Raw genomic sequence first — 25,175 nt, forward strand, 5'->3', positions numbered from 1 at the left:
TATTTAGAAAATAAAACTCCATTTTCCTTTATTGAATTTGAAAAAGTGAATGTGTATATTACACCGAAAAAAAATTGAAAAAGTGAATGTGTATACAATGGTCGGAAAAAGTATTTTGACAAAATGAACATTTTTCTAACTGATGAGAATAATCTGTAACGGTTAAGCATAAAATAAGGAAGTTGACGGTTATTTATTAAGCATATTATGGTGAATCTCACGATGGTCAATGTCAGTCATTTAGTTGGTATTATGCTTCGAGGCTGCATTTTTTGTATAAAAAGTATTAATTTTTGAGGGAAAAAAGTATTTTGACAAACGTTCTTTTTCAACGTTGGTAAATTAACGTAATGCATTTTACGTGTTTCAACCACGTATACAACTGACAGACTTGTTAAGGCCCCTATTTGTAAAAAATTGGGCAAAATGGCGGAACTTAACATTGAAATTGGTGCATCTTCTGTTGCAAGTCATAATTTCTGTGTGTCTGTTAAAAAATCTGTAGAGAATTGAATTTATCGCGGGAAACTAAAAATTACCAAATATACAAACACAAAAATATAATTATACTATTAAAAATTTACCACAAATGGACAAAAAACGAAAAAAATGCACTTAAAAAAATTGAAGCATTTTGAAGAATTCACTTTATCGCGGATTGACTCCAAAAAGTCTGAATTTGGAAATGCCATTCTTTCATCAAAAACTTTGTTAGCAAAAGTACCCTTTGCATTGAGATCAAAGAAGACAATTTTACCATGTTTATGGGAAGATAATACAGTATTTATCCCATAAAACAAAAATTGAAAAAAACTGAATTCTCAAAGGGACATGTTGTTGTGCTTTTCGCTTCTGGAACAAACTTGACCAAATATTCACGGAGCGTCAACAGTTCCTTTTCGTTTCCCGGATCATTGATATAGAAATTTGTGAGAATGTGGTCCATAAAAGTTTGTTTTTGAATGAAAGAAGCATACCAAAATGTTCCTTTGAGAATTCAGTTTTTTTTCAATTTTTGTTTTATGAGATAAATACTGTATAATCTTTCCATAAACATGGTAAAATTGTCTTCTTCGAGCTCAATGCAAAGGGTACTTTTGCTAACAAGGTTTTTGATGAAAGAATGGCATTTCCAAATTCAGACTTTTTGGAGTCAATCCGCGATAAAGTGAATTCTTCAAAATGCTTCAATTTTTTTAAGTGCATTTTTTTCGTTTTTTGTCCATTTGTGGTAAATTTTTAATAGTATAATTATATTTTTGTGTTTGTATATTTGGTAATTTTTAGTTTCCCGCGATAAATTCAATTCTCTACAGATTTTTTAACAGACACACAGAAATTATGACTTGCAACAGAAGATGCACCAATTTCAATGTTAAATTCCGCCATTTTGCCCAATTTTTTACAAATAGGGGCCTTAACAAGTCTGTCAGTTGTATACGTGGTTGAAACACGTAAAATGCATTACGTTAATTTACCAACGTTGAAAAAGAACGTTTGTCAAAATACTTTTTTCCCTCAAAAATTAATACTTTTTATACAAAAAATGCAGCCTCGAAGCATAATACCAACTAAATGACTGACATTGACCATCGTGAGATTCACCATAATATACTTTATAAATAACCGTCAACTTCCTTATTTTATGCTTAACCGTTACAGATTATTCTCATCAGTTAGAAAAATGTTCATTTTGTCAAAATACTTTTTCCGACCATTGTATTACACCCAAAAAAAATTTGATAATAACAGCTATCAAATTAACATTTTTCAGTGACAAAAGTCGTCAAACAATTAAAATATCAATTTTGATATTTTATCATATCATTTTGACATTTTTTAATTTCAGGTGGGATAGTGAAAATTTTACTTTGACAATTAAAATATCATTTTGACATTTTTTTAAGTTTAGGTGGATAGTGATAATTTCACTTTGACAATTAAAATATCAATGTTGACTAGATTTTACGTTTTAGTTTATTATAATGAAACCTATTTCTTTCCTTTTCATTTTTATTATTTTTATTATTTTAAGAATTTTCTTTCTTTTTTCAAAACATTACTGAAAGGGAATATTCTTTACAAAATAATGGTGATATTATTTTTTCTATTATAGGTGATTATAATTGTTTTGTTATTTTCTCCCAAACTATGTGAAGTAAAATCTTAGTGCCGATCAAATTTCCTTAGTAAATCATACATTTTACTTCGAAAAAACACAAAGCGCCTTAAAATTAGTATACACATTAAGAATTTTTTATTTAATATTTTTCAATAATTTGGAATGAGAAATCGATTATAAAAAAATGACAATAAAATATCAAAAAAAAATTCCAAAATGTGACATTTAAATATCATCCTGATAATAAAAATATTGTTTTAACATTTTAAATATCATAAAACACATTTTTGGCTGATATTTAAAAAAATGTTAATTTGATATTTTGTTAAATATTGGTTTTTTTTTCGGTGTATTTTAAAGCCTTAAAGAAGCTTTGTAGAAGCTGAAATGTTAATTGTGTTCTGCTTTTCAATAGTTTTTTGTTTTGATTTTTCTTCTCCAGTTGAAAATAATATTCTTTCTTTTTCAATAAGAAAAAATAAACTAACAATGATTTCCCGGCTCTTGTAAATGTTAAACTCATTAATTTCTAATTTACTCCCGCATAACTATTAATCAAATAATAAATTAAAAACCTCCCTATAACATTACAACAACTCACTATTAGCGGATCTGACAATCCTACAAATTCAATTTGCAACAAAACAAAACAACATCCACAAAACAAGCAAAAAAAAAAAAATTAAAACATTATGGTAATCCAATATTTTTCTTGAAATCCGCTTGTTACATATATTTTTTTTTTTTTCTTAAAGATCAAATGAAGTTATAATCAACATTAATCGATGGTTCCTATAAATAAATTATAGCAAAAAGTCAATTTAATTAAATCAATCGACTTACCTCTTGGTGATCGTAGACTAAGATCCACTGGTTCCACTTGTACTGGAGGGCCCTCTGCCTGTAAAAGATGCAAACAAAATAGAAAATATTATTATATTGAACGAAGAATTAGTTAAAAGTTCTTTAAGAAAAAAAAAAAAATAAAAGAAAAAGTGAAAATAAAAAAACCCGGAAACCTATCCTCTCTCTTTGTATCATTTTGTTACAATCTACATTTGTATACAAGAACCATATCATTACTAGATCAATAGATCGATCGATTGATATTTTTCCTCAATGAAAATTTAAACGAGATACAATAAAAATGGACTTGCAAATAAATTCAATAAATATCTCGAACAGCTTAGCTAAACAACTTCCCTACAGGTGACCGAGGTGTCTAAATAAATTGCATAAGGGTCGACCTATAAGCTTGAGTGTATACCGATCGTGTCCACCACGACGACGCGACGGCCCTGAAACTGCACCACAGGCCGCGTGGCCGTCCAATCTATCCGATATGTATAATAGTGGACCGTTTGACTAGCAAAGTGAGTTATTAACCAGTTCTCGCTCAGATATATTAATAGTTATTAATTACTCTCGAAGTTTGCAACTGTGTCTTTTGCTTCGACTTCAACGTCGTCGGTCGTTCTCGTGTCGTCGTCGTCGTCGTTGTTCAAGAGTTGTGCATTCGCTATAACAGAAATCTAATGCAAAGTGATGCAAATTAAATGCAACAGTTTGCTGGAGCAAACGCTCGCTCGCTCACTTGGCCAGCCATCTAACTCGAAAGACCGTAAACCACCCCATAGTGTGTCCGTTGTGGGCGATACTGTAAAATTAAGAGCTAGATATGCCTTTAGATTTTGATAAATGACAGCGGGGTCCTCCAAGGAGGCTGTGCTGCTGCCTGCTATCGCTTGGGTACTCCAATTTAGTCAGTGGTCACATTAATCAAGAATCAGTTACTGTGGCAGCAGCGCAGTAGCAGGCTTGACTACTTGACGTTAACTCGCGACGTGATATCATAAGGCTGCCTATTTGAATATTTGTACGGCTTCTTGTGAGATACGCGACTTTGTGGTGTTTTTTTTGTCTTTCACCGAGAGGGTAGATATTGTATTTTTTTTCGTTTTTTTTTTTTTTATATATATTGTCTGACACCTGCTGCGGCTACAACAAGCTTACAAACACCCTACACTCATTGTACTATACCTACATATACCACCTATAAGTGCAACTGTATAAGATAATTAAAATGAACCTTAAAGCCATCAACGAACAAAAAAACGTCTAAGAACTTAATTGCAGTGCGAATTATTCGAACCGGAAGCTTTAACTTTTGTAAGCTGACACTTAACTGGTTTACAGGTGCTTGCGTGATGTCTACAAGAAGTGACAGTGGCGGGTGGTTATGGGTAACAACCACCACCACTCTGTCTATATTTATACTATATTGACAATGTATTTCTAGCAAAAACATGGAAAAGCACACGTGACTGCAACAATGTTGCAAAGTTACGCGACCTACAACAACCCATTCCATTAGGCCAGAGACAGGCAGTTGAGTTCGATTGGTATAGATAATACACTCAACAAAAACGGTCAAGTAAAAAGCGAGAAATCATGTCTTTTCATTTCAAGGCTTTAAAATAAATATGCCTTTAACTTGAACATTAATTTATTTGATCTAAGGTCAGTTATCTGCTGAGATCGAATGATACACAGAAAATTTGCTTTGAAATTTGTTTTTTTCCAACTTATTTGAATTTCTTAATAACTTTTCTTTAAATGTACCATCGAAACACTTAGAATAGGAAACAATATCGAACAGTTTCCACTTGAGTACCCGAGCATACGTTTGTGGTGGGAATAACATGAACAGCTTGTCAATTAGTTTGCACTTTTTAAAAACACTCCACCCCTTCAAGAAGCCGATTAGTATGATGGTGCAAGTTGATATACATAGTTCCGCATTTAAGGGATGAATCAACCTTAAGTTTGCTGTCATCACAGCCACAAGACATATACAAAAAGAAAAACTTAAATTCACAAAAAGAACCTTCATCAAGGATTAAGATGTCTGCACAGAGACATTTTCCACCTTGGCACTTTATAAGCTAATCCAACATCAAACTAGCCATGGTATATCCAAGTGCAAAATAATGTGTGTGTAAATGTGTGTTACCAACAGTTAGCGTTATTGGCAGCTGCTGTGTTGTTTTTTTTTTTTTAAACCATGACTCCGACTTTTATAGTTGTCTGCAGACTATGGCACGAGCTAACTACTATACAGGGTGTCCCACAGTCACCGCCCCAAATGAAAACCATGGATTCCTGGGGTCATTTTAAGTCGAAAAACTTAAGTGGTAATTTTCTCGTTTTCGTCCCGTTTTCGAGTTACCACGGTTTTTATGATTTTTGCTCTCTTGTCCTTTAACTGGCCTTATCTTTGCCAAACTACGTTTGATTTGAAAGATTTTTTTTACAACCAATCAAGAATTTATTACAGTTTAAGTTTGTCTCAAAACTTTTTTTTCTGCGGACAACCGTTTCTCCACAATTTCGCATCGAACACAATTTTCTTCGTTTTTTAAGTTGTTTTTTAAACTTTCATATCATTTAAGTCAAAAAAACACGTTAATGAGTATTGTTTTTTTGTGCTTTTTATTAAAGCCCAGTTAATTTTCATAAAAAAAATAAGTTTCATTTCATAAAAAAGGCTACTGAAAGTAATTAAAAAAAATAAACAAACTGAGTGAATTAAAAAAAAAAATAATTTTTAAATAAAAAATTAATTTAAATGAATTAAAAACTTTTTCTGAGCTGTTGTGGTTAAGAAAAGAACAAATAGATAAAGCTTAGAAAGAGTTTAAATTCATTTAAATTAATTTTTTATTTAAAAATTATTTTTTTTTTTAATTCACTCAGTTTGTTTATTTTTTTTAATTACTTTCAGTAGCCTTTTTTATGAAATGAAACTTATTTTTTTTATGAAAATTAACTGGGCTTTAATAAAAAGCACAAAAAAACAATGCTCATTAACGTGTTTTTTTGACTTAAATGATATGAAAGTGTAAAAAACAACTTAAAAAACGAAGAAAATTGTGTTCGATGCGAAATTGTGGAGAAACGGTTGTCCGCAGAAAAAAAAGTTTTGAGACAAACTTAAACTGTAATAAATTCTTGATTGGTTGTAAAAAAAATCTTTCAAATCAAACGTAGTTTGGCAAAGATAAGGCCAGTTAAAGGACAAGAGAGCAAAAATCATAAAAACCGTGGTAACTCGAAAACGGGACGAAAACGAGAAAATTACCACTTAAGTTTTTCGACTTAAAATGACCCCAGGAATCCATGGTTTTCATTTGGGGCGGTGACTGTGGGACACCCTGTATAAACATATATAAGAGATATTGTTGGGTTTGGTGTCGATCGATGTCAACCTAATTTCTGGCCACCCTAATCAGAGTGGAACAACATAGACATCGTCGTTTTCTATGCAACAACAATCGACAATCGCGACATCTAGTTCGGATTTAAACAACGCGCGATCTATTCATGTGAAAACAAGCAACTTAAGTCACTCGGAATCATTGTCAACACGAATTATTACCACGGTTTGTTCGATTTGACAATCTTTTGTGGCTGCGGCAGCAGTGCAGTGGCGGCGACCGGCGACGCGGCAGCACTGCGGTGGCGGCTGGGACACACCCACGACCTTGATAGTAACTACTACGTTACAATTATTTGATACATTAACGGTGGCTATTGTGTGCCTAAGTAAGCTAGCAAGCAAGCCAGCCAGCACTTCTTAGATGTGGGCACGTGAGCAGCTGGCTATAGCTGGGAATATAGAAGTTGACAGTGATTTTATGATTTTTTTTTTAGAATTTATTTTTGTACGGACGCCGAAGAACCTTCGACCAAACAGTGGAAGCAGTTGTGTGAATAAATTGCAATTTATTCTGAGAAATTTTTTGGTAAAACTCAATTTAAAATTTGTTGTTTGACTTTTATTAGTTTGTTCGTGTCATTATTTGATGAATCTATTTAGATTTTCGTACACAAACACAAAGATAGAATCCCTGTTGAATCATTGACGTAGCAATAATTGCAGATAATTTCGGACATTGATAGATTTTGATGCTTTGAAAAATGTCCTTCATATTTGACGGAAATTTATTTTTTACTCGTTCTTTCAAAATTGAATAAACCTAATGTTGTTTTGCTTCAGATTTTGATGTTTCTTCTTCGAAATAATTTTGTCTATATTTGAAGATTTATATTTTACATCTATCTTATAAATGAAATAGAATAGGTACAATTTTTTCTAGTTTACGGATTTAATTCAAATATTTAATACTTAAAGCATTCGTTCAAGCAGTCTTACTTACTTAGTTTGTTTTAGGTGTGTTTTTTTTGTTTCTCTATACAGATTTTGCACAACGACATCGAGATATTTCAAATCAAAACATTTACGTATAAAAAACAACGTCTATATAGATATTTGAAAAATCCAGATGATTATCCAGATTTTACTTTTATCTTGATAAAAACATAATGTCAAGGTACTTAAATTGTTGTGTTATCGATAATTTATACAGAAATATAAAAAAAAAAGGCGGAGAAAATGAGGTTTGAAAAAAGGTTTGATAGTAAAAACAAGCGAAATTTTGTTTGACAAAAATTAAAAAAAAAAAAAAAAAGTTTTCACTTTGATTTAAAAAAATTCAATATGGCTACCTTCAAACGCTTATAACATAAGAACGTTACAACTAATGTTAATGATTATGGTCTTAAAATGTAGCTAAGAATATTCAAAAAATTTTAGGTTAGGAAACCTCGTAACTCCCAAAATCAAAATTTTACAGAAGAGACGAAAGAGTACAGAAACAACAGACTAGTTGGGGAGTAACGTGCTGTGCAAAATTCGAATTTAAATCTATTTAGAGTTTTTGGAATGACTTCAAATTTTCTACACTGAAAAAAGTATTATTCTTAAAAACTATGAATCTCGTTCATAAACCAAAATTCATACATTTTTAAGAAAAATTCATTAAATTTAAGCACAAATTCTTAAAAAAAAAGTTTAGTTTTAAGAAAGATTCATAAAATTTAAGAATCAGTTTTCATAAAAATTTTCCTATGGAATATATTTTTATGAATTTTTTTTAAGAACGGATACGAAAGTTTATGAATAAATTCATAAACTTCTAGCTCCAATTTGAAAGAATATTTTGCTGAATCATAGAATCTGGACATACTTTTATGAATGAAATTCACTATTATTTTCCATTCAGTTGTATTTTGAGTTAAAATAGTTTTTAAAATTGACTTTTTTCCCTTCTAAAATTGAAAAAAATCTATTAAATTTCATAAATTTTGTGTTTTTAAGTATTTTTTCTTAAAATGAATGTATTTTTTCTTAAAATGAATGTATTTTTTCTTAAAATGAATGTATTTTTTCATTGATCGAAAAACAAGGAATATTTTACCGTTATCCTGTATTCGGTATTAAGAACTTATTCTTAAAATTAAGAATCTGTTCATACTTTTTATGTTCGAAATTCATATTTTTCCAAAATTTAAGAATTAATTCATTAAATATTATGAAAGTACATATAATTTATGAAAAAATTCTTACGTTTTGAGTTTTTAAGTATATTTTCTTAAAGTCTATGTACTTTTTCATCAATCTAGAAAATAATAACTGTTGTTCTGAATCTATGCCTCAGAAAGATTTAATTTTAAATCTGATATTCAAAGTGGACGGTCGTTGCCGAAATAAGTTATAAAAGTTTGTGAATAAAAGACAATATTTATTATAAACAGTGTTAAGCATTTCAACCACCTAGACAATTTTGAAGAGTATTAGTACATTTCAACAGTGTAAAATATTGGTGGTTCCCGTTGCCTCTTTCCCATATACTCAGATAAGTATAAAAACATAGAATGTTAAAAATTGCTTTCTCTTATATATTAAACATATTTTATTTTTTTTGTTTTGTTATACTCGTAGTTGCATATTTTGAAATTAAAAATCGTAATTTGATATTTTTGTGAAATAAGGAGGCACATACGTAATCTTCAACTTTGGACCGGCCGGCAGAGGGGAAAAAATCAACACAAAATAAAAACTCAACTAATCTCAACTAACTTCTCAACTAATCCTGTACACTTGAAATTGTCATTGCAAACTAAAGCAAAACATAGAATTTAGTAGGTAAGTGTTAATATTATCAACATTTCTCAAATAATTCTATATGATGTAGATGCCTACCTAAATTCTTTATATTTTTATTTTTCCCCAACTTATTCAATTTTGTATTATTTTTTTTTTTTCAGCTCCAGAGTCTAATGCTGCCGATTACAATAAGGTAAAAGATAATTTAACCTTCTAGCTATTTCAATTTTTTAAATCAAATAGTACATATTCATTTTACTAATACAAACTTTTTTCTATCTTTCCAGATGATGCATCCATTAAAAAAGTAAAATTAAATTAAAAATTAACTTTATAGTGAAATTTATAGTGATAATGATCAATAAAACTTTTTTATAACGTTTAAACTTAATAATTTCTTTTATTTTTAAAAACAATTTTCATTTTTTTGTTTTAGATTTTGGGTTGTTTTCTTTTGCTGTTTGTTTGTTTGTTTGGAATACAATTTTTTTTTAGGAACAAATTAAAGGCTTGGAATGGAAATGGTAATGTATTATATGCATTTATATAAATAAATGCATATACATTTTAATGAAAAGCGTATTATATTTTATAAAAACAATCATACAACTTTAAGAAAAATTCATAGTTTTTATGATTTTTTTCATAAAATTTAAGCAACATTTCATTTAAATTTTTACGTAATTTATGAAAAAAATTATAAAATTTAAGAAATAATCTTATAATGTAAGAAACTATTCTTAAAATCTAAGAAACTTTTCTTAAAATCTAAGAAAGTTTTCTTAAAATTTTTCTAGTTCGTTTATGAACAGAATTCTTAAAATTTAAGAACTTATTCTTAATTTTTAAGAAAGATTCATTCCCTTATGAATTTGTTCATAAAAAGATTCTTAAATTAAATGAATTTGTACATTGGCTCATTTCCCATGAATTTTTACATTAATTTAATGTACAAATTCATTAATTTTATGTACCTTTTTGGTTTAGTGTAGGTTGCTCCGCTGACATATTTTCTAAAAAATGGCATTCAAAAGAAATTTTCGAATAAAAGTGGAGTTACGAGGTTTCCTTATGAGACCGAAGATATGTCATTTTTCATATGAGTGAATAATACTTCAGCATTGCTTTAAGTTTTGGTTTATTGATGTGAACTGATGAAATCCTCAAGTCTCCTCAGAAGTTCGCCTCAGAAACTTGAGTTAAATCTATGAAATCCGCCCTTTAAACAATACATTAAATAAAAAACGCAAACAAAAAAACAGACAAATAGTTTTTGATAGCAATTATTTCAAATTAAGTTTTAAGAATGCCAGGATATGCATGTTTTCTAATGCATTTGAACTGAATTTTATGTTTGTTCTATACAATAAATAATAGATTAGACCGCTGCTCTCACTTTTTTAAGCATTTTTAAAAAATTATTTTTAAAAGCACAAAAACTAATCACTAGAAAACTATTGGAAAATAAATCATTCAAGTAATATATAAAATCTTCAAAGGTCAACTATATTATTCATTTTGTTATTAGCATACACAAAGAAATCATCAAACAAACATAAAACAACTAGATAATTTGGTCAGTGATAGAAATATTACGTTTAAGTTTTTCTATTAAAAAAAAAATTAAGCATACGCCACAGTGAACCGAAAAGCATTCAATTTGTCATTTGAATTGGCGGTTTTTGAAAGTAACAATTATAATCCTGTCGAATATACATAATTATCCTTGATGCTTTAAAATATGTTTTTTTTTACTGTTGACGACATTTTGCCCACTCATAATTGCCAAAACTATTGTGCTAAAAATCTTTTTTTACAAACAAAAAAAAAATTCGACTTCTATGGATCGACTTTTATATTATGGATTTCTCTTGCATGCCAATTCTGGGGAACCAAACATACCTACGTAAAAAAAAAGCAGTAATATAACTTTATCTAAAATTAGAGTAGGGTAGTAAGGTCTTGCTTATATTTTGAATGTTTTACTTTTAAAAATCCTGTTAAAGCGATTTTCTCAATTATTTTGAATTTGAGAATTGGCTTTAACTCGAAAGTCTAAAACACAAGTTGAACATTTGCTGTGTTCAGAATATTTTCTCAACTCTCATGCTTAAAAATTAAAAGTTAACCATATTTCATTAAAAAAAAAAAAAAAAATCCCTAGGATATTTGTGACATTTAAATTGCTTAGCAACGTTAGAGATACCTACATTTTTTTTCTTTTTATCATGGTATTTCATCATATAAAGTATTTAAAACACCAATCAGACAAATAAAAACATAACATTTGAATGCAAAACCTTTCTTGTTCAACTTATTCTTTTTTCGGGGTTTGAGAAAATCGAAAGTTGAAACTGTCAACAACATCGTCTATTTTGGCTAATTTCGAAAATCTGCATTTCGCGCTTTGACCTTCAAAATCGCGACTGTCCATGAGATATTTAAAGACTTTTGAGATATGTTATGGAATGCCAAAACGAAGGAATTGAGCAAAACAAAATTTTATTAGCATTCATTCCCATTTTTTCACCTTATTTTATATTATCTGTAATAAAATCAAAAATTCAGAATTTTGAATTTCATTTCATTCATTTCATTAAAAACTGAATTTTGACATTTACAAGAATTATGATAATGTTCAATGTTTGATCATTTTCAAAGATTAAACAAGAGTGTTCAATCAGTAATTTGAATAAAATTTTAAAAAATGCTTCTTTTTTATAAAAAATAAATAAACACTTCGACTCTCAGATATCACCTAACAGATTACATATATTCATCTTATGTTTGGTGATTTTTTTGGTGTGTTTTTTCAAGCACTTCTTTCAACCATTTTATAAAATTGTAAGAAATAGTGAATAAGGAAATTATCTTCTTAAAAAACGATTGAATTTCAAAAAGGTTTCTAGAGTCTGATATAATTTTTCATTTTAATGAAGTCCCGTAAAAACCTCTTTAATTTTCAAATATTGCATCGAAATTTGGAATTAATTTCATTAAACTGAAATACAATCGATGTAATCAACGCTTACACACAAAAAAAAATCATGTGTGCAATTCACACGTGGTAGAAGTGAAACCTTAAAAAATCATTTTGCTTGCAAAAAAAAAAAAAAATAGAAAAAATCTACCTATTTTTATTCTATCACCTTCAAATCCATGTTTTTTATATGACAACCTAGATAAATGTTATATCATCTGAAAGCTTATTGTCTTAGCTCAAAATATATATATCGATCAAGTCTATGAGACATCGACAAAAAGAGCTAACATTTTTTGAACTCGATCAATTTCCATCAAAAAAAGAGAAAAAACACGTATTTTTATCTTCTCACACTATTAAATCCATTTTTTTCCCTAACAACCTATACAAACACCATCTGAAAGCTTATCGTCTTGGCTCAAAATATATATATCGATCAGGTGTATGAGACATCTACAAAAAGAGCTAGAATTTTTTAAACTCGATGAAATTTCATCCAAAAAGCAAAAAAAAACATTTATTTTTATGTTCTCATGCTATTAAATCAATTTTTTTGTTTGATAACCTATAAAAAATTTTATACCATGTGAAAGCTTATTGTTTCACCTTGTATAATGATGAATAAATCTTATTTCAAAGATGTCCACAAGAGAAGTTAGATTTTTTTAAAGTCAACCATGTCGAATTTTCAGACTGAGATTACGGTACTTCCTACACTGGTAGCTGGTCATCGCCAACAGATCTCCACAGGTATTTTGAGGTATTTTTAAATTTTTTTCAATTTAAGATCGTGTAACTTGTAGAGCACGTAACGTTATGTGAGATATATCAAATAAAAGGTTATATTATCAGCATGCGTGTTAAAGTTAAATTTTGTATGTGCACTAGATCAAATTTGTATGTGCACTAGATCAAAAGATATAACGTGTGTTGGAAAAGAACATCTTTTTACCGTTATCTCTGAATTTTGAATATTAAATTAATTGAAATTTTGTACAATTATAATTTATTTAATTACCTATTTACAGTACAAATTTCATTCATCTATCTATTAAAACAAAAAAGTTATAACAAGTTGAAGTCGTGTCGCGTTTTCGTGTCATCTTGTTTCAAATCACTACGATACTAAAGAAGTTTTCACTTCATAAATATTTTTCGAACTTTTTCAAATCCCTCAAGTTTGCCCTGAATAAAAAATTTTAGACTTCAGATTGGCACTCCAAAAAAATGAAGTTAGACAAACAAAACAATATAATCAGAACTATCAATGACTTGTAAATTTTGACAGGACTATAAATAAATAAATAAAATAAAAAAACCGCTTATGAAAATCTTTTATTCCACTGTGCAACTATGAAATTGACTAAGACAATTTGCGGTAGATAATAATCATGCAGTTGTTGTAATTCTACTAATTTGAAAAGACTCTTTAGTTTTAAGAACAAATGGTGAACATTTATTTGGTAGATTTTATCTCTTGGTATATTAAAAAAGTGTATTTACTTAAAAAAAAAACCACACCACAGAATAGAAAAGACAACTTTTATCAAAACCGTTTAACCAAAAAAAAATTATTTGTTTGAGTCAAAAAATTACTCATAAAAAAATTATCTAATAATGCATATGTACCTAGTGCATATTTCAAAATAAAAAAAATTAAAAAAAAAATAATAAGCTAAAGGCCAATCAGTTATAAATAGAAGTCTACTATATATAAGCCACCAACTCGTCCATTTATTAAAGCTCGACCAGATCATCCTATTACATAATTCTATATTAACTTAACTCACCAGAAGATAAATTACAACTTTCAGTCAACCGATCAAACTTTATGATCTGCCAACAACCAAGAATAGCCGACATTGTAATCAAAAGGATTCCAAACAATCCGATCGCACTCTCAATCGGCTGCTGGCTGTCAACCAACCACAAAACATCATTACCGATTGTATACGAAACGAAAGAAATACTCCACTACGTCTAGACGAGCCAAAGAAACCTATAAATCCCAGCTGGAAAGTATACGCTGTGCGCAAAGTTGCGCGGCGGCTCAGCACAGCCTTAAAGCCTTAATTGCATTCCAATGAATATAAGTTGATCTGGCAACACAATCAATTTAATTTAGAATCTAATAAAGTGGAAAATTACCACACCTTCGCGGTATATTATATCGCTTTTTGCAGTTTGCAGCGCAGCGACAGCGACAGCATCGCGCTGACAACAACAACAACATCGGTGTTGACGACTATGTTGATGGTGTCATTACGTATCAAAATGGGTATCGTATGTGTCGGTGGCGGTGGTGGAGGTGCGATGGCGGTATAAAGGTGGCGATGATGGCGGCCTGAAGTTACAGGCGCAAAGTGACTGTTGTGGCTGGTGTCAAAGTGACGATGACGGCGACGGTCGTTCGGCACGTTCGCGTAATTTTCTCACATTTTTCCCAAAAGCAATTTCGTATGTGCCGATGCCGAGTAGCAGCAGCTCCTAAAATTCCTCTCGTGTCTTCGAACAATAAATTGTGTAGTTGTTGTAGGTGAGGCGGTATAGTCGAATTATCGCTTGGGGCGACACTTCCGCAGGAGCATTAGCAGGTCATATAAATTTCTATTAACTACCTTGGCTCATATAATAAAACGGTGGCACCCCACATCAGCTTAATCTAGCAAAAGGTTTTATGTGGGCTCTCGGTGCTCCTTGCTCCTGCGGGGCATTGTCAAGTGATTTACCAGTCACCGTTGTCATTCTGGCTGTCAATTACACTATGCGCCGTCGTCGTCGTCGATGTCGACGTCGTCATAGATGAAGCCAGTGGTGGTAGTGACCAGATTTCCTCACTGTTCTATAAGCTATTCAATAAAATACCCTTTTGTATGCAACTGCTTGAAGACTCTGCTGCGCTCTGACTTTGAGAGTCTTGGGGTCTCAGTGGGTCCCTATGTGTCGCATGGCAAACAGTGTAGATAGAAGTTCCATGATAGACTCAGTCGCACTTATTACCACACATTTATGTGGATCGTGACAACTAGCAGGTGAAGAAATTACCATATGACATGCAACAGGCAGGCAGGCACTACAGCAGCAGCACTAGGTACACCAAGACCAAAAGAGCTTCTCAAACCAGAGCTACAGAAATAGTAAAAACCAAGCCAACCTTATATGCACAAGTTTGTAACTCCATAGCAACCTGTAATCGCATTTAATGCTAAATGGAAAATTTATTGCGGGTTTTATTTATTGACTTTTAACAGCAAATGATAGACTGAATGGTTTTTGACTTAATTGCTTCACTGGGTGCTTAAGTGGCCCGAAACACAACTTAGACGTATAGACGTAGTAGACCGACCTAACCGACATAGACATCGACATAGTTGCTAAAACACAAGACGACAAAAAATTTATATTATAAGTCGAATCGGACGACAACGATTTGGACTCGCAACGATATGGTGGACCACCATCAAGTTGGCTTGTTGCGGGAACTGTTCTACAGAGGGTGCCACTGTGTATTGCACGCAGTAGTAACTCTGACTGGAGGAAGCAAGGACACATGCACGTAAACGGTATTACTCAAAAATTACAGAATTAAATATCTAATTGAGAAGTTTGTCTAACCAGACATGTTATTCCGCCTGGTTAAGTCCGTAAATCAATAGCCGTTAGCTTAAAGTTTGAGTATAAATGGTGCGGCTAACTTAAATGGGCGACAATATTATTTCTGGCATTAAGATTAGGCAGCGGCGGCGGCAAGTTGCAAATAATCAAAAGAATGCCAATGTAACACCTCAGGGTAAATTTATTTGATTTAAGTTTTTTGTTTGTTTTGAAATTGTCAAAACGTTTTTGCTGCTTAGGTGGCTAGTATATTTTGAAATGATAAAAGTGAACGCTGAAAATGAAAAATTATAGATTCCTAGTCATTAACTACTGGATTCTTATTAACGAGCTTAAATTACTGAATGCTGGTTTTTTTGATAAAGTATGGTGATTTCTAAATTAAGGTTCGTCTAGATCAAATTCCTAATTTAATTATGTTCATGTCTATGTCTATGTAAGAACATTCTGCACATTAATTATATCAATTCCAATTGAACCATATGAAATAGTTTAAAAGCTTAAGGCTGTGGAAGTTATAAAAGTGGGATTTTTTTTTCGTTTCTTTGTAGCCCTTATCTTCTGAAACTAGGTACTAACATTCTTCGGAAATTGAAAAGAATTTCACTAGGTATAAGAATTTATTAATAGATATACTTTTTATTGTAACTTTTAAAGCACTCTTGCAAACTACACAAAAATATGCCAAATAATAAACCAGAATTTGTGGCGATGGTTTACTTTTACCATTAACTATGAAAAGCGCTCTAGCAAGGAACAACTTAATTATTATTAGGGAGATAAATTCGTGAGCAATGTATACTTTTTTAATAATTTTAAATACTAAATTCTTTCTGATTACTTTTTAAGAAATTTCAATATTTCTTGTAGTGATAAGTGCGATCCAGTCTTGTATTTTATTTACATAACGTCGCCGTAAAGCAAAATTGTTCTAAGTCACAAATAGAAAATTTTACAGGGAACGATTTTTAAGTTTCAAATTGGTTTAAAGTGACAATTTTCTGCTCGTTTGCCATTCAAGTTATGTTTTTTATAAAGTTTGTTCTTTTCTCTTGAATAAAATATACAAGTTTACCTCATTAGTAGGTGCATACCTACTATTTTTAAATATTTTTTAAAACTAAAACCCAAAATTGGACATAGAACAATTCCTATACAAGTAGGTACGTTTTTTCCCTTAAAAAAAAGTGGACTTAGAACAAAATATGATGGGATTTAGAACAATCAAGAATACTCGGGCTCATTTTCAAAAGTCTACTTCCCTGTTTTCATTGTTCTATGTCCCATTATATTATATTTTTTGCGGAACTAAATTTTTTTGACAAAAACGGTTTTAAAATTCGGAAAGAGCACCCTTAAATCAGTACAACTGCATCATTAACTCATTTTCGGTAAAAAGTGGATTTAGAACAATTTTGCTTACGCCGACGATAAGTAATTGATTTGCTGCCTCAATGTCTTCTAATGATAATAGTTCAATTTAAAGGTCAGCGTCAAATAAAAAAAATCCAAAAATTTGAAATTGCCAAGCTTAAAGTTCTAACCTCAACTCTTTTGTTTCCAAGGAATCAGGAATCTGAATTTAAACTTACATATATCTAAAATTAGTTTGTTTGGCTTTAATATTTTATTAAAATAAAAACAAAATATAAGCTATTGATAGTCATGAAATTATTCTTTTGGTTACCATTTTTTAAAGTGCTTTAAGAACTTGCCAGGATAACAATTAAATTGTAACAAATTAAAAAAATCTAAGAGTTTGTTACACCTTTATAACACAGCTGTTTTAACTAAATATAAAACAACTTGGCTCCTTTTTTTTTACAGTTATGTCATTGTTTAAATTTCACTACTTTTGGTTGTTTTCTATATGCTTTTTAAAGCAGTTAGAATTTTATTATGTACATAAAAGTGTGACATATAATTCATAAATAAAAGAGTGAATGTAAAACCTCAAACTTTAAAATTTTTATGGTGGTACTACCAATTCTACCAGCTTTCAAGATTTTAAACGATAATCAGAAGTGCTCTAGAATAAATACAGAATAAACCCGTTTTATCGGGATCTTTTTTAATATCAGCAAAAATGAATACAAAAATTAAACTTCCTTAAGCCAAGCTCGAGCTCTGGCAATAGAACATTAGGTCCATTTGTGCTTAAACAATTAAAAATAATATTTCAAATGAAATATAAAAATTTATGTAAATTAATTGTTAATGTAAATATGTAATTGTTAATGCTTAATAAAACCATCATCTTTAAATTTTAGTGTTGTAGTTTGAAGATAAATAAATTTTTTAACAACGAAAATATTTATATTCTGGTAAAAATCAGTGAAAATGGAAATGTTACAAGAAAATTAAAAAAAAAAACTTTTTCCAAAAACTAACATCTTTTTTAGTATAGTTTTGACATCAAAATATGTAATTTAATTTTCTTTATAGCGAAGAATTTTTGGAAATATGGGTTCTAAGGGACCCATATTAAATTTTCGAACATTAAAAAAAAAAATTGAAACAAAAACAGATTAATTTTTTGAAAAAGAATTCTTTGAAATCGGTTACCTAACGAGAAAGTCAGAAATTATGAAAACATTTAATAACGGCTTAAATTTTTTTTTTTTTTTTACAAAAAATCACATTACAAATATTGTTTTAATTTTTTTGCATTAGATTTTATCAAAATTTGAATTAAAAAAACGGACGCAATATCACATTTATTTAGAAAGTTATTTTGAACGGTCGAAACCTTAATGTAAATTTGTTTGCAATAAAACGTAAAATTAAATAAGCTGTTATCTACATATAATGAAGTCGGGAAAAGCCTATTGCGGTACTATTACGATAGTAAGAAGCAGATTAAAAAATCAAAAATTAAAAAAATATTTAAGCAAAGTGGTTTCGCTTCAGGTAAAAATTAATTTCAATTCAATTTTGATTAGTAAATTAACAATAACAAAAGTCCTTTATTTTATTTCAGTTGGGACTAAAATAGAGTAACTAACAGAGTTTTATTGTACTTACTTCTGCAATTCGCGTTCACTTATTGGCAGACTCGGAAAGTAAATCAAACTATCTATGATCGCATGTTTTTCTAAGCTGCTGTAATAACAATTGATTAAAGCATATACTTGTGTATATAAATTATCAAGATACAAACAAATGTTGGTAGGTATATATTTAGTACAACTTTCTATTTCCAGCAATCTTAATTTTGAACCGCACCTAAGTCTAAAGTCTACCTCTAGTTTATAATTATTGCAAAAGTAGACCACACAAAAGTCATGAAAATATACAAACACACCAAAGGCATAAAAGTTTCTCAAAACTTTAACCCTAGGTATAGTATTGCCCTTTTTTTTTTTAATCTCACGAAATATTTTAATCTCGTTGTTTTTTTTTTTATAGCCCTAAAGTAACACTGCCAAACCTCTGGACCACCCATAAAGTTCAACCTTGCCAATTCGTTTATGGAGCCAAATTATAACCTTTGAGAACTCCCTGCACCTTAATTAGGTAATTACAATGCTAAAACACTGACGAAAATATTTCAAAAAAAATCAACAACAAAAAAACTAACACGTCTCTCATTCTCCTAGAACAAACAATCACATTCACACACAGCACATAGTTTAAGTCGCGAGATTCGATACGATCGTTGAACGTAACAAGGCTACACCCTTCGATCTTCGGACCTTTTTTAACTTCCCCACAACTCGCCCCACAAAACAAATCTAAAAACTATAATTATAATGACAGCCAGCGATGACGATGACGACTACGGACGTGGAAGACAATGAAAATGAGCACTTACCCTACTCTCTTGCACCAACACACTCCATTCATACAATAAAACACGTCGTCGTTGTCGGCATAGAGCTGCGTCAATTAAAACGAACAGCACGAGCTGCTGGATTATATTATGGCCTGGTGAACGAGTACGGGAAAAAGGGAAAACGCCCAACTGACGGTCACTCTACTCTAAATGGGTTTGTTTACATGGTGCTCCCGAGGCAGCAGCGGCGGGGCACACTATTCTCGATTCGGACAGATCGATTATCGCAGATTGACCCGCGCACATTGCGCAATGATGTAATGGAAGTGGGTTGTTGCGAGTTCGATCAGTTTGAGCTTGTGGACACCACCGACCGCACCGCCAACACCGCTGACTGGCCGCAAACGAGCGGCGCGGCGGCTATGGACGTGACGACCGGTAGGCGCAAAATTCACGCACTGTAAACATTATGATTAAATTACAGGCTTGAGTGTTATCCGTCTTTCCCGGAACATAATTAAGTCATTAGCTTGCGGCCTGCGCATGGTATAGCGTGCGGTGGCGGTACATATTGGAAGACACCTTAATGAATCTTCCACTTTAAAGAATTCCCATTTGATTGTGCGCCTTAAAAAGGTTTTCGAACTTTCCCTTCGCAAACAACGCAACGGTTTTATTTTCAGGAAGGCAGCTTTAAGTGTCGATTAGCCTTTGCTGAAGTTCTGATAAACTTGGCCTGTCAACTAATATCTCTCCTGAGCTCATGGGTGATGCCCAATTTCGTATATACGGCAAAATGTTAACTGAAAAATGTGCAATATCTGAGATCAGCGACCGTGCAGCCGAAACGCTTGACTTTGTAGTTTATTGGGCTTTTAAACTTCACAGACTTCGATGATAAAAGACAAGAGAGAGACAGAGAGGCAGGCAGGCAGGGTAGCAAGCAGCTATAGCAGGTATGTATAACTAACAGCCGTGTGCCACGACGACGCTCAGACACTACTCAACTTTATCGAACGTAATCAGACCTAATAAATCGGTTCGTCGATTGTGATAGGCGAGGATTGGTTAATTAATTCGATCGGCGTGCAAATGAAAGGCGGATCGTGTAGTTTAGCTTGAACATTAATCGACTCTTATTCAGAGTGTGCGTGATAAATGGTTTGCTTGACACAACAGCATTTTTATTTGCGCGGAGGATTAAAGCGCCGAACTTTGTATATTTTGTGAGATAAATGTGTTAACATGAATTTAAAAATAAAAAAAAATTAAATTAAAGTAAAGAAAAATTAGAGACATTTTGTAGGCGTGAAAGGAGGTTATGGGAACACTTATTCTATAGTAAACAAGTAAATAGTGGTACGCATAGTACATTTTGAATTTGAATGCAATTTATTTCATTTTAGTAATTCTTGGAAATTATGTAGCTAATGTAGGTATTAAAGAGCCTAGGATTGGTCTCTCCGAGTTGGATATTAAGAAAGTAGAGCTTAAAATATACTGATAATATGAGAAGAGTAGAACATGAGAAATATCCTGAAACTGATTGATACCTACCACTATATGAATTATAGCAATTTTTTTTCCTTAAAACGTATCTAAAGGTTTTTTAAACAGATCTTTTAGAAGACGTTTTTAACCAAACATCTTTTAAAACGGTTTATTTTTTTTAAGCCCGAAGTCGTAGGGATAGTAGAATTACCTCATGCATCAGAATGTGTCAAATCCGGTATTCATACTTTTTGTCACAGGTGTTTTTAAGGTAATGGTTCGAATCTTTGACCTTAAGTGTCCCAATTTTTCAAGAATAAAAAAAAAAACCTAAAAAAATGAACCGAAATTTGGCAAGCCACCAATCCAATACAAATTAACCGATTTCCAAACAAGCAAAGCGAAAGCAGTCAAATTGTCTGCCAAAGTTCATAAATGCACGAGTTTTTAAGAATTTGATGATTTAAACATTCAAAGACAATAGAGGAGTAACTAAAGCTAAACAAATGGCAATATTAAGGAGCCCGGGCAAACTTGATTTGGCGTTTTAGTTTTTTAAATTTAATTGAAGATTTTTTGAACAAAAAAAAAAGTTGTTTTTAAAAATTTTGCTTAAATTTCAAAAATGAATTGATGCCAAAAGATTGGCTAAAAAATTAAAAAAATCTATCTTTTAAGCGATAGATGCAATTTTCTTATAAACTGATTTTAAAAACGAAAAAAAAAATATTTGAATTAGGTATATAAATTTTTGAAAAGCTAGAAGTTTACTTTGAATGAGGAGTTTTTGAAAAATTGGTAATTAAACTCAGATTTTTGAAAAAAAAAATTACCTATTGAAAAAATTTTAACATGTCGTTTTTAAAACTTTTTCGTATATAAAATCCATTTATTTTTCAAATTTGTTGGCCACATTTATTATGATTTGAAATTATATATAGTGGAGTAACTAAAGCTCAAAAATTGGCAATATTAGGGAACCCGGCCGAACAGCTTAGATTTTGATGATCTTTTTTTTCAAACGTTGGTAATTAAAAATACTTTAAAGTCTATAGATTAAAAATTGCCGGTGTTGCCGTTTTGATTTTTTAAATTTAATTGATGATTTTTGTGAACGAAACCAAATTTTTTTCAAACATTTTTCTTAAATTTCATAAATTAATTGATGCCAAAAGATTGTCTAGGAAATTCAAGGAAAAAAAATATATGGGAGTGAGGGACAATCTTCCATAGTTCAAGCGATAGATGCAATTTTCTTATTAATTGACTTCAAACACAAAAAAAAAATATTTGAACACAAGGGCAACACCTACAATATTCAAATATACATTTTTTAAAAGCTAGAAGCTTAGTCATATATGTAAAATGAAAATTAAGTTAATTGAATGAACGGCTTTTGAAAGAATGGTAATTGAACTCAGATTTTTGAAAAAAAAAAAATTATTGAAAAAATTTGAACATGTCGTTTTTTAAACTTGGTCGTAATATAAAATGCATTTATTTTCAATTTTTTTTGGCCGCATTTATTATGATTTCAAATTATAAAAGGAAATGTCAATATGTATTGCGGTTTATGAACAAAATTAAAAAGTATTTCATTTTCGAAGAACTTTTTTTAATTAAAGTTTTGAAAAAAAATGTAACTTATTTTTTTTTTTTAAAGTTCAACATAAAATTATTTTTTATTCATTTAATAACCCTTACTGTTGAAAGTTAAATAGAAAAAATTTAAAGTTCCTATTTACCACAGTCTTTGAGAAAATTAATTATTTCAATGCAAAGATTCAGTTTTAATAAAAAAAACCATTGAAATTGAAGTAATTTTTCATTTTTTTTTTTCAAAAGTGTGATATATTTTACCTTTTTTGCTTCGAAATTCAACTGATAATATTTATGGCCAAAATTTTTTTTTTTAAATAAATTCATATTTTATTAGAAAAAGTTTGGAAAAAAGTCATTTTAAATTTTTCTAATAACATTTTTTTTTTAATTCTGAGTTTGAGGACCATTTTTTCAAAAAGTTATGATTAAATTTAGTGGATTTAAATTTAAGAGATAAGAATGAGCTTCTAACTTTTTAAACATGTATTTTAAAATATTGTAGGTGTTGCCGTTGTTTTCAAAATATTTTTTTTGTGTTTGAGGTCAGAATGTTAGAAAATTGCATTTATCACTTAAACGATGGAAGATTGTCCCTTACTGCCTTTTATATATTTTCCTTAAATTACCTAGAGAATCATTTGCTATCATTTGTTTTATGAAATTTAAGCAAAAAAAATGGTTTTGTTAAAAAAAAATTAATTTTAATTTAAAAAAAACAATACGGCAACACCGGCAATTTTTAACTTATAGACTTTAAAGTATTTTTAATTACCTACATTTGAAAAAAAAATCGTCAAAATCAGAGCTGTTCGGCCGGGTTCCCTAATAATTTGCTTTAGTTACTCTACTAAGGGCCAATTTTTCAATAGTCAGTTAAACAGTCAGTTAGTACTTATTCCTAAGGATAGAGAGAAAATCAATTTTTCAACAAGCAGATATAGCTTATTCCTAAGAATAAAACTATCTGCTTCTTTCAGAGACGAATAAAAATTATTCTAAGGAATAATCTCAACAAAAATATTGTGTCAGTTGTCAAAGCTGTTTTGAAAGAATTTTGAAAAAAATACAGTGGAAGACAAGAAAACAAAAACAATCCTGAATAAAAATGACGTTTAATTTTAAATATTTTTGAATTTGACAATTTTTTTTTGTTATTTTGTAGAATAAATTATTCTTGATTGAAAAATTCAATGTTTTTATCTGATTGTTTATGAGCCTAATAACTTTATTTGTCGAACAGTTAACTAACTGTTTATTAGAAGATTGAAAAATTGGCTCTAATAAGGAAAAATATGTTTTACAGAACAGTTCATGAAAAAAATTAAAAAATATTTCATTTTCGAAGAATTTTTTTCATAAAAGTTTTGAAAAAGATTTAACTCATTTTTTTTTTTTTTTGTAAAGGTCAACATTTAAATAAAAGATTATTTTATTTCAATAGCCCTTATTGTTGAAAGTTGAATAGCAAAAGTTAAGTTCTTACTTGCCAAAGTCTTTAAGAAAATCAATTATTTCAAAGCGAAAATTCAGTTTTTATCAAAAAAAAACATCCAATGAAATTGAAGAAATTTTTAATTTTTTTTTTCAAAGCTGTAATATATATTACCTTTTCCTCTTCTGAATTCAACTGAAAATATTTATGGCCAAACATTTTTAAAAAATAAATCCATATTTTACTATGAAAAACTTTGAAAAAAAGCCATTTAAATTTTTCAATAACGTTTTTTTTTCCAAAATTTTGAGTTGAATACCATTCTTTCAAAAACCCTTGATTCAATTTAGTGGATTTCAATTTTACAGATAGAAATGAGATTCTGGCTTTTTAAAAACGTGTAAGTAATTGTTGTAGGTTTGTTTGAAGTCAGTTTGTGAGAAAATTGCATTTATCACTTGAACGATAGAAGATTTTACTCCCATATATTTTTATCATTAAATTACCTAGAGAATCTTTTAGTATCATTTATTTTATGACATAAGCAAAAAAAATGGTTTTGTTAACAAAAAAAAATTTAATTTTAATTATAAAAACAATACCTACGGTAACATCGGCAATTTTTAACTTATAGACTTTAAAGTATTTTCAATTACCGACGTTTGAAAAAAATATCATCAAAATCAAAGCTGTTCGGCCGGGTTCCCTTATAATTTGCAGTTACTCCACTACAAGTTTTTCACAAAAGAGGTGCGTGATGGCCTGGAAGAAAATATATTTTACAATAATAATACTCTAACCTACTTTACAAAATTTGAATCTCCTCCAATATGGGATTTTTTTTGCAAAGAATTCTAAAAGTTTGGCAATTGAGAGATTATCTGACCCCATCTGGGAGTTCTGCCATATTTTAAAATCTACTAACCATGAATACTGGGCTTTAAAGCTAAAAACCGTCAACTTTTAGAAATCAAATTAATGAAATCAAATAATTTTCAGTATAAATGTTTGTATACAAGTAACGCCGTGACAGTAAAAAAAAATTTTAATTAAAAATGGTAAATTCGTTAGGGTGTGTAGGACATTTTTTTTTTCTTGTTTTAAAGTTGCGCTTTATGCATCCATTTGATATAAAGATGCATAAAA

The 25,175-nt window shown here is 30.1% G+C and overlaps 1 protein-coding gene across 2 annotated transcripts in view; it reads right to left on the minus strand.

Annotated features, from left to right (window-relative positions):
* LOC129920107 (Krueppel-like factor 6) overlaps window positions 1–25,175 on the minus strand; it is a 190,464-nt gene that overhangs the window by 114,905 nt on the left and 50,384 nt on the right. For both annotated transcript variants that reach the window (XM_056001306.1, XM_056001305.1), the window contains one exon: window positions 2,966–3,023. In XM_056001306.1, coding sequence (XP_055857281.1) covers window positions 2,966–3,023 — 58 coding nt within the window. The remainder of the gene's footprint in view (window positions 1–2,965; window positions 3,024–25,175) is intronic.

Source organism: Episyrphus balteatus, chromosome 4, assembly GCF_945859705.1.
Source record: "Episyrphus balteatus chromosome 4, idEpiBalt1.1, whole genome shotgun sequence".
NCBI classification, from domain to species: domain Eukaryota; kingdom Metazoa; phylum Arthropoda; class Insecta; order Diptera; family Syrphidae; genus Episyrphus; species Episyrphus balteatus.